At 50.8% G+C, this 13,730-nt stretch overlaps 1 protein-coding gene across 1 annotated transcript in view; it reads right to left on the bottom strand.

The window, feature by feature from the left end:
* Positions 1-8,189: 8,189 nt before the first annotated feature.
* The window catches only part of GORASP2 (golgi reassembly stacking protein 2), a 33,190-nt gene continuing 27,649 nt past the window's right edge, over positions 8,190-13,730 (bottom strand). The window contains exons 8-10 of the mRNA XM_056110414.1: positions 11,370-11,453; positions 10,235-10,345; positions 8,190-8,990 (exon numbers count right to left, since the gene is read on the bottom strand). Coding sequence (XP_055966389.1) covers positions 8,638-8,990; positions 10,235-10,345; positions 11,370-11,453 — 548 coding nt within the window. The 3' untranslated portion in view covers positions 8,190-8,637. The remainder of the gene's footprint in view (positions 8,991-10,234; positions 10,346-11,369; positions 11,454-13,730) is intronic.

Here is a 13,730-nt window from a genome sequence, read left to right as displayed (position 1 = left end):
GGTGAGGCTGTAGAGGAAGAGGGGTGAGGAGCAAGGCAGGAGGAGGTGCGAGAGGGGAGGCTGTAGGGGGAGAGGTGTAGGGTGAGGATGTAGGGGGAGAGGTGTGAGGGGCGAGGCAGCGGGGAGGCTGGGAAGGGGCACCTTCCTGCTCGGCCCCGCGCGTCCCTGAGCTGTGGGAGTCGCGGCTGTCCCCACCCCCCGCGGGCCCCGCGTTTACTCGGGAACCAGCTGCCAGGGGTGGCCGTGACGGAAGCGAACCCGGGTTTCCACTCGCTCGGCGGGCGGGCGGGCAGGGGTCGCGGTCCGGGAGCCCGAAGCCCAGAACAAAAAAGCGCCCCCACCCTTGCCCCGCCCAGGGCCCTGCGAGGCCGGCCCGGAGACCCCGCGGCCTCCGACGGGGCGCGGCTTTCCCGGGCTCGTGGCGCCACCTGGTGTCCAGGGTGCGCACTGCGAGCCCCGCTGGGCCGCACGCCCGGGCCGCGCGGAGGACCGAGTCCCGGAGCAAAAGTGGTCGCCGCGTGGGGACCGAGCCAAGGCTTGCGGCCACCCCCGAACCAAAATCCCTCAGCCTCCCACCAATCCCCCTTGGAGCCGGCTCCTTACCCCAGAGCTTTCCCGCTGCGGGCACTGGGGAACGCAAACCTCCGTTAAGTGGAGCTATGAATGCCACCTGCCGGGGTACCCCTAAAATGAGAAGGAAAACACCTGCGCGGTCACTTGGATCTCATTTTCTCACTGTCCCTCGGTCCCTCCCTTCCCCCCAAAGTATGTAAAGGACTCTTCTTTGTCCTCATCCAGAGCAAGTCTATTTTTTTAAAATGCGGGCTGTGTCCTTATAACATCTGTCTTCTCTTGAAATTGGGGGAAAGCTGGCCAGAGAGTGAGCTCAACGAGCCGAAGAGCATGTCTTGCATGCGGGAGGCCCCAGTTGGATCCCTGGCACCGCATGGCATGGTTCCCCAAGCAGCACTGGGAGCGACTCTGGCGCTCCAAAGGCTATGTCTCAAAATAAATAAATAACATTAGAAAAGCCAAACCCATGAGAGTGGAGGGCATGAGCCAGAGCTGGAGAGCCACCTGCCCAGCAGTGACAGTCCCCTTCCCCACCCCGCCCTCCCCTGAGTGCTTCAGCTTCACTCACCTCCCCTGCCCCCTCCTGCATCATGGCGGCATCAAGAAGCCAATGACCCAATGACTTGTGTCACTCCCCCACTTTGGATTATACTATTTGTGTTGTTGAGATTCAAAATGAGAAAAAATGAATTTCATTCATTCCGTTTTCTTTCTGGTCATTCCAAGAAAAGAATAAGCTTAGCAGACACCAAGGTGGGTAAATGCTTTTTTAATAAACTCCATGATGAACTGCAAATCCCTGGGCTCAACAGAGTATTTTTCTCCTTCCATTTTTGCACCCTTCACAAAACCAGATGGGTGTTTGCTCTCACGTTTATTTTCCCAGGCCCCCCAATTCTGTGGGACATTCAGGAGCTCTGATCTCCAGTGAAACAATGTTAGAGCTGTGTCTGCTTCATGTACCTGCCTGACAGCGAATCTCATCTCCAATAATTTTCATGCAGGAAGCAATGCCCAGGTAATCCACTCTTGCTATCATGTTCCTGGGGCTGTATCTGAACCCCACAGGGACTTTTTTTTTAATTAGTGAAACACCATGAGATACGGTTGTAGACTTACAAGTTTTTGTGCTTGGGTTTCAGTTATACAATGATTGAGTACCCATCCCTCCACCAGTGCCCATTCTCCACCCCCACCCAGTATCCCTCCTACCCCCCACCCCCCATCCCCCATCCCACCCTGCCTCTGTGGCAGGGCACTCCCTTTTGTTCTCTCTCTCCTTTTGGGTGCTGTGGTTTGCAGAAGAGGCATTGGGTGGCAATCATGTTCGGTCTGTAGTCTACTTTCAGCATGCATCTTCCATCTCCACAGAAGCATTTCTGATCTAAGAGACTCTTTCTTAGGGGAAGTCTAATTCAAGGAGTCCCTAGTGGAGTGTGTGACTAGTACATAGGCCCGTTCAGCATGGTTGGCTCTGAAACCCTCCCATTCTGCCACTAGATTAATTTAACCCTATTGTTTTTGCTGACTAAACATCCCAAAATTTTAGGGGCCAAAGAGATAGTACAGCAAGCACTTTGCACATGGTCAACCAATCTGGGTTCAATCCCCAGCCCCTGCTATGGTCCCCAGAGCCCATCAGGAGTACAGAACCAGAAGTACCTACTGAATGTCACTGAGTGTGGCCCCCAAACCCAAATCAAAATAAAACAAAAATCCGAAAGTTTTAATTTGAGCAATTTGTATGTCACGATCCTCCCATTATTCATCAATTTGCTCGAGCGGGCCCAGTAACATCTCCATTGTGAGACTTGTTACTGTGTTTGGCATATTGAATATATGTCACGGGGAGCTTGCCAGGCTTTGCCGTGCGGGAGAGATACTCTCAGTAGCTTGCCAGGCTCTCCGAGGGGGTCGGCCATATTGGCCGCTTGCAAGGCAAGCGCCTTACCCGCTGTGCTATCCTCCAGCCCAATTTGTATGTATAGAAAAAAAAAGTTCTCTTAAGGCTTTCTGCCTTTAGACATGGTAATTCAACTGAATCTTTTTTTTTTTTAAATTTTAATGTAGGAGTTTTAAATTTTAATGTAGGAGTGGGCTGGAGCGATAGCACAGCTGGTAGGGCATTTGCCTTGCATGCAGCCAACCCTGCCGACCCAGGTTCAATTCCTCTGCCCCTCCCGGAGAGCCCAGCAAGCTACTGAGAGTATCTCACCCACATAGCAAAGCCTGGCAAGCTACCCGTGATGTATTTGATATGCCAAACACAGTAACAACAGGTATCACAATGGAGACGTTGCTGGTGCCCGCTCGAGCAAATCGAACAGTGGGAGGACAGTGCTACAGTTTATAAAAAAAAAAAATGTAGGAGTATTGCGATTTATTCAGCCATTGACTAGGCAGATTGAATTGGGCATGAACTCCACTCAACTCAATCTTGAAGCTGTTTCCTCAGACCTCAGAGGGAGCAATTCCCTTCCCCAATGCTTGAGAGCCCGTGGGGGAATGCCAGACTTCAGGCCCTCTCCCAGATCCCTGCAAAGAATGCTGGGGTGAATGACTAATGGGGTCTGGAAAGGAGGCAGAAGAAAGGAAAATTCCTGCCATTGTCTCTACTTTACTGCCCAGAGAACCTCGGGTGTGCAGTTGGAACAATGGCTGCAAGTTTGGTCCAGCTGAGCGTCCATCCCATAATTAATGAATCCAAAACACTGAAGCCCGCGGCTGACCTCACTTCTGATCCTGGAGCTCTCCAGTGTTTAGAACTCTGGCCTCCCACTTCCCCTCCTGTGCTTACCAGGCGAAAAGCACAGATTCTGCAAATGCAGGTGTGGGCCATCTGGGGAGTTGGCAGCACGAGTGGGCCAGGTGGGGGGGGGGGGGCGCTGAGGCAAATGGGGAGATGTGAGCCCAAATGGGTGAATGTCTTTGCATGGCTGAGGATCCTGTGTCACCAGCCACTTTTAGGACTTTTCCCCTCCACTCCACTACAAAACGTTTTTTATTTTCTCTGCTTTAAACTCTCCCTGTCCATCTCTATGCTCATGCCGTGAGGCTGGGATGGAATGTGTCTGGTCGTGGTACCTGCACACACATGCTGTGGTGCTCACACAGGCTTGCGGGGCTGATAATCCGAGCCACAGTTTCTGCACATCATTTGAAGGAACCCCAGTTGGCTCTGGGGCACCATGAGGTGTTGGAGATTTGAGCGTGGTTGACTGCATGCAAGGCAAGTTCTTCACCTCTGCTACTATCTTTCCTGGCGTATCTTTTTTTTTTTTTTAATACTGTACTTTAATGATTGTGCTTGCACACAGCCAGCTGTGGCATGCTGGCAAGTCACCTGCAGTGCAGGGGTCTGAGAGCAGCATTGCTGGGCCCACGCTCATAGCATGCAGCAGCACCAGGGGTCCAACTCTCAGCCTCGTGGCTGCACGGCAGGTGTTTGGTCCACTGACTCTTCTCCTTCCTGCCTCTTGGATCTTAGGACTTTTTTTTTTGGTCACACCTGGCAATGTTCAGGATTTTCTCCTGGCTCTGCACTCAGGAATCACTCCTGGCGGTGCTCAGGGGACTATATGGGATGCTGGGAGTTGAACCCAGTTTGGCCGCGTGCAAGGCCAACGTCCTACCTGCTGTACTATCGCTCTAGTCCCTGATCTTAGGACTTTTAAGGACAACAACCATCTGGATTTAAGTCCAATGCCCTTATTTTCAAGTGTTGGCAACTCACACCTTCCATATAAAGAACAGAGTTCCAAGGAAGTGTGTGTGGTGTGGGGGGAGGGCGTGGGGAAGGCACTTTGCTGTCTCTGTCCACAGGGCAGATTGTCCCGTGAGAGAGCTCACTCTGGCACCTTCACTCCCTATCCAGCTCACACGCAGAGAGGTTTTTTCTTTTATTCTTTTTGTCTTTCGTGGTATTTAGGGATTACTCCTCGAGGGCTTGGGGACCAGAAGAGGTGTGAACACGTGTGGTCCCTATGTGCAAGGCAAGCACCCTGCTGGCTGGGCTATCTCCCAAGCAGAGCACGTGAAGCTGCTTTAGTAACAACTGCCTCCTCACCCCACCCAACTTCCCCTCGTTGCTGCTGTGACAATCGAGGGAGCCGTAGCCGTCCCATTCAGCTGTGGTGCTTGCAGGGGTCTCCCATCAGGTGGTGATGCTCGCCAGTACCCTTGGCTGCTGTGCTCACCAAGGCTGGCTCTTTCAGTTGCATGCGTTCCCACCGGGGAGTCGAGGCATGAGCATCTCAGCTGCAGCACTGTTTTCTGGCCAGTTATCACAGCTTTTCAGCTGTGGTGCTCACTGGGGGTTGCATCCTTTTGTGGTGCTTACACATAGCTGGTTGTGGTGCAACGGGAAACTGCTCGCAGCACTGGGGATCAGAGAAAGCAGGGCTGCCAAGACCATGTGTGGCGCATGTGGCAGTCCTGGGGATTGTACTTATGACCTTACTTGCTAGACCGTGTAACATTCCTTTTACTTTACCTGAAGGCAATAGGCCCGCAGTTGCCCTCATACGTGTGAAAATTATGTCCCCGGCCCTCTGCAGCAAAGATGTCAGCAGGGGACCTCAGGGGGTGCTTCCCAGGAACAGCCCCACCCGCCCTGCCACTGGCTGGCTGTGGCCCCGGTGTTCTCCTCAGACTGTGTTACTCGTTTCTACCCTGCTCAGTATCCCATGTGGTTTGGAAAGGAAAGGGTTAAATGGCAATTCTGGAAATTCTTCTTTCTCGTTCTCATGCAAAAGTAGTGGAAATCAAGGATTTCAACTTCTTCGACCTTGTGCACATTGGCTAAGAGGCAAAAGGAAATGACCTTTCTGTGGTGCCAAACGGTGGAGGAAGGTCCAAGTCCCTGGAGGCTCTCTGCTGCTCACTGGAGCCCAGGGGAAGAGCTTGCGCAAGGGGCAGAGCCAGTGTTGCGTGCTCTCATGTGCAGGGAAGATTTTCAAAGTCCCAGGGCTCCCGGGAATCCACATCTAACTGAGGTGGTCCTAAGGGAGTTGGTGGAGCCCTCTGCAGGGAGAGGCCAAGGCAGGGCCATCCTTGAATGCTGGCGCACAAAGGAAGAAGGTTGGTCTTATTTCGACTTTCAAATTCGGGGTAAGGAGTCATGAGCTCAGCATAAGTAATAAAAGAGGACAAAACTCAAAGGGAACGGTCAAGCCATCAAACTGTCTCCATGAGGCCTCGGTGTCATGACGCCTACCACCTTCCTCTATTTGATTCCCTAAATCTCCTTTCAAGCTCTTTCCTTTCCTCTGCTTTGCTCTCATTTTGGAGCTGGTTGACCTTGCTGGGGAAGTGTGTGTGTGTGTGTGTGTGTGTGTGTGTGTGTGTGTGTGTGTGTGAAGGTGTGTGGCTCCCAGGTGGGATTTCTCACATGCAGATCTGAGCCAACCCCCACGGGAAGCATTTGGTGGCTCCTGCTTTTAGGATAAAGCTCTAAGTTCCCAACCCTTCAGAGTCTAACCTCTGTGCAGTCTTACCTCTCTCCAATCACAATTCCCTTGGGCTCCATTGGTTTCTAGCCTGCTGCCGAGGAATTCACAGTTCTTAGGAGCCTTCCTGCCCCCTCTCCGGCACTGTGGCCACAGTGTGCTGGGGAGGTAGAGGAAGGCTGCACCCTTCCTCTGGTATAGCCTGGCCCAGATGAGTCCTGGGCCCCACTAACTCCTCTTCTGGCCTGTGTATGCTGGACACGCGGCAGAACAGCCTCCCATTCTCTGCTGCAGCCACTTCTACACCTGGCTGAAAGGATGTGAGTCAACATGCTCTGAATTGTGTCCCATGAGAGGGGCAGGCATGCCTTTCTCTTCCTACTGGGATGAGGAGGGCAGGGTTGGGGTTCCAGCTCTATCTGGTCAACAACCTCCCCTTGGAAATGTAAACCGTACCTAGAGCAATGAAGGGCAGAGGGCCAGGCCTGTCTGGGTCTGACACCTCTAACACCTCCACAGGGGAGAGAAACCAACCTCCCAAGTCACTGCAGTCTCACTGCTAACAGTGACCGAGTCAGTCCCCAACTGAGGCCCCCGCCAACATTAGCTCCAGTTCTTTCTCCTTTTCCTTCTTCAGTGCTGGGGGTGAAACCCAGGTCTCGTGCGTGCCCTTCCTACTTCTCTGAATGAATGTGGGCACTGCTGAGCCACAGAGAGAGGCACCAAGGTCAGTCTGACTTCCAGTGATTCTTAACTCTCTGGCTGGCCATGGAGTCCTTTATTAATTAGTCTTGGAGGGACAGGGTGGGGTGGGGGAACTGGGGGTGAGGTGGGAGGGGCAGGTACTGTCCACAGACTGAGCCCTGATGCCACAGACTGAGCCCTGATGCCACTCAAGTGCTGAGATTTCTTTTCAGTAGGAAGGAGAGACTGAGAGGTCCCGTGAGCCCACCAGGGCCAAGTCTGTGAGTGATGAGGCATCCGGGGCTCGGCACCCTCTCGACTCACGGGGGTCCCCGTCACGCCGGGACCAGCGCCGTCACCTTTCCCCAAGAGCTGTGTCCCCACAAGTGTGAGGAACTTAGGAAAGACCGTTTCCCACTGAAGTATCTGCTTTCGTATACATATATATATATACACATTTTTATATATACATATATATACATACACATGTATATATATATACTTTTTTTTTTTGCTTTTTGGGTCACACCCGGCGATGCACAGGGGTTACTCCTGGCTCTGCACTCAGAAATCACTCCTGGCAGTGCTCAGGGGACCATATGGGATGCTGGGAATCAAACCTGGGTCGGCTGCGTGCAAGTCAAACGCCCTACCCGCTGTGCTATCTCTCCAGCCCCACATATATATTTTTAATCTGAGCATCTTTTAGAGAGCAATGACATGCTTGACACTGCCTGTTCTGGAAAGTACAAAACTGTATTGAAATATGCCCGTGACTATATGCCCTAGAGAGCATAAGCTCCTTTAAAAAGTGTTGTTCGTTGAGAGAAATACTCTAGGCACCTGACACTGCACCCCGGGCAGTGCTCTGATTAGATCTGGGGCTTTCAGCCACTGCCAAGCGTGAACCTGGCTGCTGTACCAGGATCCCACCAATAACCAGTGAACCTCCTTTGTATTACTTTTTTAAAAAATGAACATAATATACATTTAATTTCATTCAATAAATCAATTCCACTTCGCTTACCAGTTCTTAGAAAACTTAGGAGAAAGCAAACAAACAGAAGACATGACAAATGACATTTAAGACATGTGACACAGCGAGGAGCAAGTGGCGATCAGGAGTTGTGACGGCAAGGGACCACGAGAAGAAAAGTAAAATTACTAGAATTTATTGCTGTATTGATGCTTTCCTGGTAGGGCTCTAAGTAGCCACAAAGTGCCACCTTCTGGTTGAAAAGTGTGTGACATCGCCTTTATTTATTTTTTTGAATGCCATTTCACGGTGGTCGTGTAAAGCAACAGCAGCAGTTACAAAACGTTGTCTGAGTAGTTTTGGAAGCTCCCAACAAGGATCTGTGGATAGGCTGAATAAAAAGATGTTCGATTAAGAGGGCACACGGTGTAACTTTAACAAACATCTTCAACTGGATTTTTGTGTAAACCTTAATAGAGATGTGATTCACAGAGACCGAAAGTAAAATTTCTTTTTCCCTTCCCGGTCCATTCGGGCGGTTTGCATTCTTTGCAAATGGATTTACAAAATACAAGAAACGTTGCATGTGAGTACTAGGCATAAAACATCTCTTTTTCTTACAGAAGGAGCAGCACGGGGACAGGGAGCCTCGCGAGTGCCCTGTCCCCCCTTCCCCAAAGATGCACACCCGAGAATGGCAGTGGAAACCTGGCAGCAAGCCACTCTTACAGATTTTTTTTTTTGGTTGTTTTAAAATACAAGCGCTTTCTGACCTTTCCCTCCCCGGCCTGCCAGTCCCACCCTGACTGGGAAGGATAGAAGCCCACGTCCTCGTCCTCTCGTTTAGTTTTCCCCTTCCGATTATTTACAGGACGCCTACAGATACAGTACAAACTAGTATGAAATTAATGGTGGTTTGCATTTCCAGACGCGCTCCATGGGTCGGCACGCACTGCTTCAGAGTGAAGGGGACTCCGAGGCGTTCGCATCTGTCACCGCATCAGACATGGGCTTCTCACTGGCCGGGGCCACCTCGCTGGCTCTGTCCTCCACAGTGGTGGGGGCCTTGGGCGTGGGGAGCGTCACATCCACAGGGAGTGTGGGGGCAGCATCGGCCTTTGCCGAGACAGCGGTGACAGGGTCAGCAGGTAGGCTGCTGGCAGGGGGCAGGGAGGACAGCAGCTCCCCCGGGGTGGCTGCAGAAGAGACCTCTGGAACCAAAGGGAATGACGGGAGGAACTCAGACGGCATGGGGAGAGGTGCAATGCCAGGTAGGTTTCGGGGTGCCAAGGAAGGAAGAGGTGGCAAACCTAGGACGAAAATGACAGAGGTCACACATCCTCCCAGCACCCAAAGGACAGCAGTCCTTCTCCTGTGACTTGTCTTTCTTTGCATTTCATTAAAGCTGAGGCAAGAAGACAAACTGTACGGCCGAATCCCTAGCTGGCTGGACCTGGGCTTCTCGGCTGCTCAGCTTGAAGGCTCAGGGTCATTTCCCAGCAGGGAGAAACAGCCGCACTGGGAGCTGGGGGGCGAGGGGGAGGGGTATATGACACCAGTTCCCCTGAACCTCACCCAGAGGAGCAGACACAGGGGCTGTGCAGAGGAGCTTGGCCTAACATCAGCGTTGGTATGGATAGAGAACTGTCTGCGGCTGGTGAGTGCATGCGGAGGGTTTGAAAACGCAGAAAGAAGGAAAAGAGCACCGCTTCGGGAGAGCAGGTTGGGAAACTGGTTTCGAGCAGAACTGCTCTACTGGGGAGACCCTCAGAGCTCTCAGGGTCCGTGACTTCGGGAGGTGGAAGAAGCCAAGAGCACAGGGCCTAGGAGAAGGCCCAAGGGAGCGCTAGCACAGCAGGATTCCTCTGAGCTTCCTGGTCCTCCCTTTGCCTTGGGAAACCCTGCATGAGAATAAATGGAGATGGTGTGGCTCTCCAGGCAGAAAAGGCACAGTGCGTAGCTGGGACAGAGTCACTCACTGCACCCCCTCAGCTTGGGCCCAGGGCTGTCTCCAAGTCAACGGCAGTCTGGAAGCACATTAGCTAGGGCCAGACAGCGCATCACTCTGACACTTCCTCTCACCAACAGAGAATCTGAGAGTTAACCCCTGCAATAGCTGTGATGCTATTTGTAGCTAAAATGAACTTTGATCACACAAACATTTGTTAATGGAGAATAGTAATTAAATAACAACCCTGGCCCACTAAGCAAGGCTACATTTCTGGGCTGGTCCACAGAAAACACGTCTCACTACTTCCCTGGTGGCAGCAGTCCCCATGGTGAGAAAAACCACATGGAGTCCATTCTCCCTACAGTGACCTGTTGCATGCACTGTGGAGTTCAGAAGCAGTGATGCCGCCCTGCTGGTCTTTAATTTGAGCTGTCGGGGAGCAGGGAGAAGAAACAAGAAGAACAGAGGGGCCAGAGAGAGAACCACAAATACTTGTCAAATTGATTTACCCTTTCGAGAAAAAAACTGAAATAGAGGGCTGGCTGTCCTGGGCAAAGCTTTTCATTCGTCAGAGCCCTTAGGAGCGTAAGATCGGCAACATACCCGGGTTCCGAAGCTCTGGTAAGCTGACACCTGGCATGACGTGTGGTGTGGGGAGGTTGAGGTTGGGGAGAGTGGGGAGGTTAGGCAGTCCTGCTGGGAAAGGGATCAGACCTGAGGAGAAGGCAGACAACACAAGGCACGTCACTGCATCAGAAGCCAGTCCTTGTTCCTGAACAAACGCCCACCCACGGCAGAGCAAGGGGACCGGGGTCCACCTCCTGCGTGGCAGCCAGTCTCATTAATGTACAAGACCAACAGCTCAGCCGACTGGATGGAAGCATCTTTCTGTACATAAGCGATTCAAGGGCACAGTGGGTGAGGTGAAAGTGCTGCCGAACACCAGGAAACAGGAGGGATCAGGCCCAGTGTCTGGAAAAACGGCTGAGTTCTCTCCTCTGGTGGCTGTGGTCTACAGTCTCACCAGCTGTCTCGAGTTCTGAGAGCATTTCAGACAGCTGCTAAAATGTGTGAAGAATTCCCGTGTACCCCATTTCACCCAAATTACCCAGGCCACCATCATACCATACCGCCCCCCCCCCCCCCCTTCTCTGTGCCCGTGAGTAGACCAAACACGAAGGGCTCAGTGTCCGTATAAAGGCAATGCCAGCCACAAAGCCAGCGGCTCTCAGGATGCAAGTATATTTGATCAGGGAAATAGTATTTAATCTGTGTTACTGGATAAAGGGACTGGGTCTCCACTGAGATTAGAAAGAGACATAAAAAAATCTATCTTAATGTCAGAGCTACTGAAAAATCCTACAAATCAGGGGTGTTCTCTCCTAGGACACAACGTCTGTTCACACCAAGAGCTACCAGAGAGCTCTCGCGAGGAGGCGCTGGGGACTGGAGTGGACAGACGCCTGGCCCTGCCGCGTGCTGCTCTGGCACGGGTTTGAGGGTGGGGGAGCTGGCTGGGGGAAAGCAGCCTAAGGCCCAGCAGCTAACGCGTGGATGACTAAAACCCTGTCACCACTTCTTTACCATCTATCACCAAGTTACTGCAGAGATACAATGAGATGAAAAGACAAAAGCAACCAGTACACAGGTATGAGTCTTTTTTTTTTTTTTAAAAAAAAAGATGCAGAGCATTAATAATGCTACTTTTACACACATCTCTAGTCTTTCTACCAATTACCTGGTAATGTAGTAGCTGGGTTCATTGGTGGCACAGACGCAAGGGACTGGTTTACTTGTGACAACAATGGAACTGTTGGTACACCTGAAATAAAAGCACCGACTTTAAACGCCATCCAACTTGCTGGCCCACACTGAGGAGATCAGAAGAGTCTTCAGCCCCCCCCCCCCCCGTCAGGTCTCTGTGGCAGGGCTGGGAGCCACCCCGTTTTCTGGTTGTCTCACTGGCTGTCAGCGCGCATCAATCTGCATGGCCTTTTATACAGGCAGAGCTTTTACACAGGTTAGCAGAGCTCAGACCCAGGCAAGAGGTGCTCTAAATTATCTAACCTGGGGCTGGAGTGATAGCACAGCGGGAAGGGCCTCTGCCTTGCACGTGGCTGACCCAGGTTCGATCCCTGGCATCCCATAGCGTCCCCTGAGCACCACCAGGAGTAATTCCTGAGTGCAGAGCCAGGAGTGACCCCTGAGCATCGCCGGGTGTGACCCAAAAAGCCAAAAAAAAAAAAATTATCTAAGCTGAGTTAGGTTCACTGACTGGTTTTAGCCCTGACTTAAGCAGGGCGAGGAAGAAAACGGTTTCAGAAATTTAGAAATGGGGCACTGTGAAGCTCCTGAAGTTGAAGCCATGGTAGGTATATGCACCTGGGGAAGTTTTTGCTTTCATCCATCAGATTCTCTGAGGGTCGGGCGTGTGGGTGGCAGGGGAAAACAGGGCAACTATGGGTCTGCACAGGCTGGGGTCTCCAGGGCTATGCCCTGTGGTGCTGGGCTAAGGGGAGGGGGGAGGGGTGGCTATACGGTGCCAAGGTTTGAATTCAGGTCAACACAGGTGGCCACGACCACTGAGTAGTTTCTCTGATCCTCAAAAAATACCCTGAAGTTTGTAAAAGTGGAGTACTTTGAAACAATACAATTAAAACTGTAGATGTACAACAAACATAGAGGCTGAGGGAGAATGTATCTCAATGGCAGAGTTCAGACATGTGTTACACCTATGTGCATCTGGGCTCAATTCTTTGCAAACAAGAAGGAATCTAAACAAAAAATGTTGTTTCTCATATCTGTTTTATGATTTACTCAAAGTGAAAATGTTGATTTCTTAATACTTTTGAGCAATAACTGCTTTACTTCTGTTTCTGTCTTTAATATAAAAAAAAAGCATTCATCTGTTATGCAATTAATAAGATCAGGGATCTCAGTCCACATTTTCATAAGACAAAATATGAATTACTATTATGTGACAAGAGGACTAAACAATAAAAAGAGACTTGTAGAGAGATGCTATTTCCTTCAGATCAGAAGAGCTGTGATAGGGCTATGGGATACCCTTATTTGGAAGAGGAATGGCTAAGAGTTATTCAGAAACAAAAGTGGGCCGTTGTCTTGGGAAATAATGCAATTCACTTTTACTAAGTCTATTCTGTACTACGGGGGGCTGGAGCGATAGCACAGCGGGTAGGGCGTTCGCCTTACAAGCGGCCAAAATGGCCAACCCGAGTTCGATTCCTCCGCCCCTCTCGGAGAGCCCGGCAAGCTACCGAGAGTATTCGATATGCCAAACACAGTAACAACAAAGTCTCCAATGGAGACGTTACTGGGCCCACTCGAGCAAATTGACGATCAACGGGAGGGCAATATTCAAACACCAATTCTGTACTAGAGGTCATCTGCTGAGATTAAAAAGAAGAAAAATCATAGTACCATAAAAAGGGCTGAACCCTGGAAAGTTATTCTAAGTAAAACAAGTCAGTCACTGAAGACCACACATATTATATGGAATGTCTGGACTAGGTAAAACAATAGGAAGAGAAAGTCGTAACTGTCTTGCTGTAGGAAGCACTGAAATCGGGTACAGGTCACGTTGGGGGGAAATGAAATGTTCTACATTTGATTTAAGTGACAACAAATACACAACTCTGCAACTATACTAAAAAGATACAATGGACGCATTGCATAGTACACGAATTATACCTAATTGGGGAGTAAAATTCAAATGAAATAGAATTTTTAAAAAAAGCACAAATTTGGGGCTGGAGCAATAGCACAGCGGGTGGGGCGTTTGCCTCGCTCACGACCGACCCAGGTTCAATTCCCAGCATCCCATATGGTCCCCCACGCACTGCCAGGAGTGATTCCTGAGTGCATGAACCAGGAGTAACTAACTCATGTGCATCGCCGGGTGTGACCCAAAAAGGGAAAAAAAGAAAAAAGCACAAATTGAGGATAGACAAGGAACAAAGAAAATGAGAAATAAATACGTGTGTACGGGCAAGAGTCTCTATTAAAAAAAGCACCTTGTTCACTTTTGTATCTCCAGTGCCCATTACTCAGGGGACGCACAAATATATGTTGAGTAGAT

Source organism: Sorex fumeus, unplaced genomic scaffold (assembly GCF_029834395.1).
Source record: "Sorex fumeus unplaced genomic scaffold, SorFum_2.1 ptg000009l, whole genome shotgun sequence".
Lineage (NCBI taxonomy): Eukaryota > Metazoa > Chordata > Mammalia > Eulipotyphla > Soricidae > Sorex > Sorex fumeus.
This window is presented reverse-complemented; position numbering and strand designations above follow the sequence as displayed.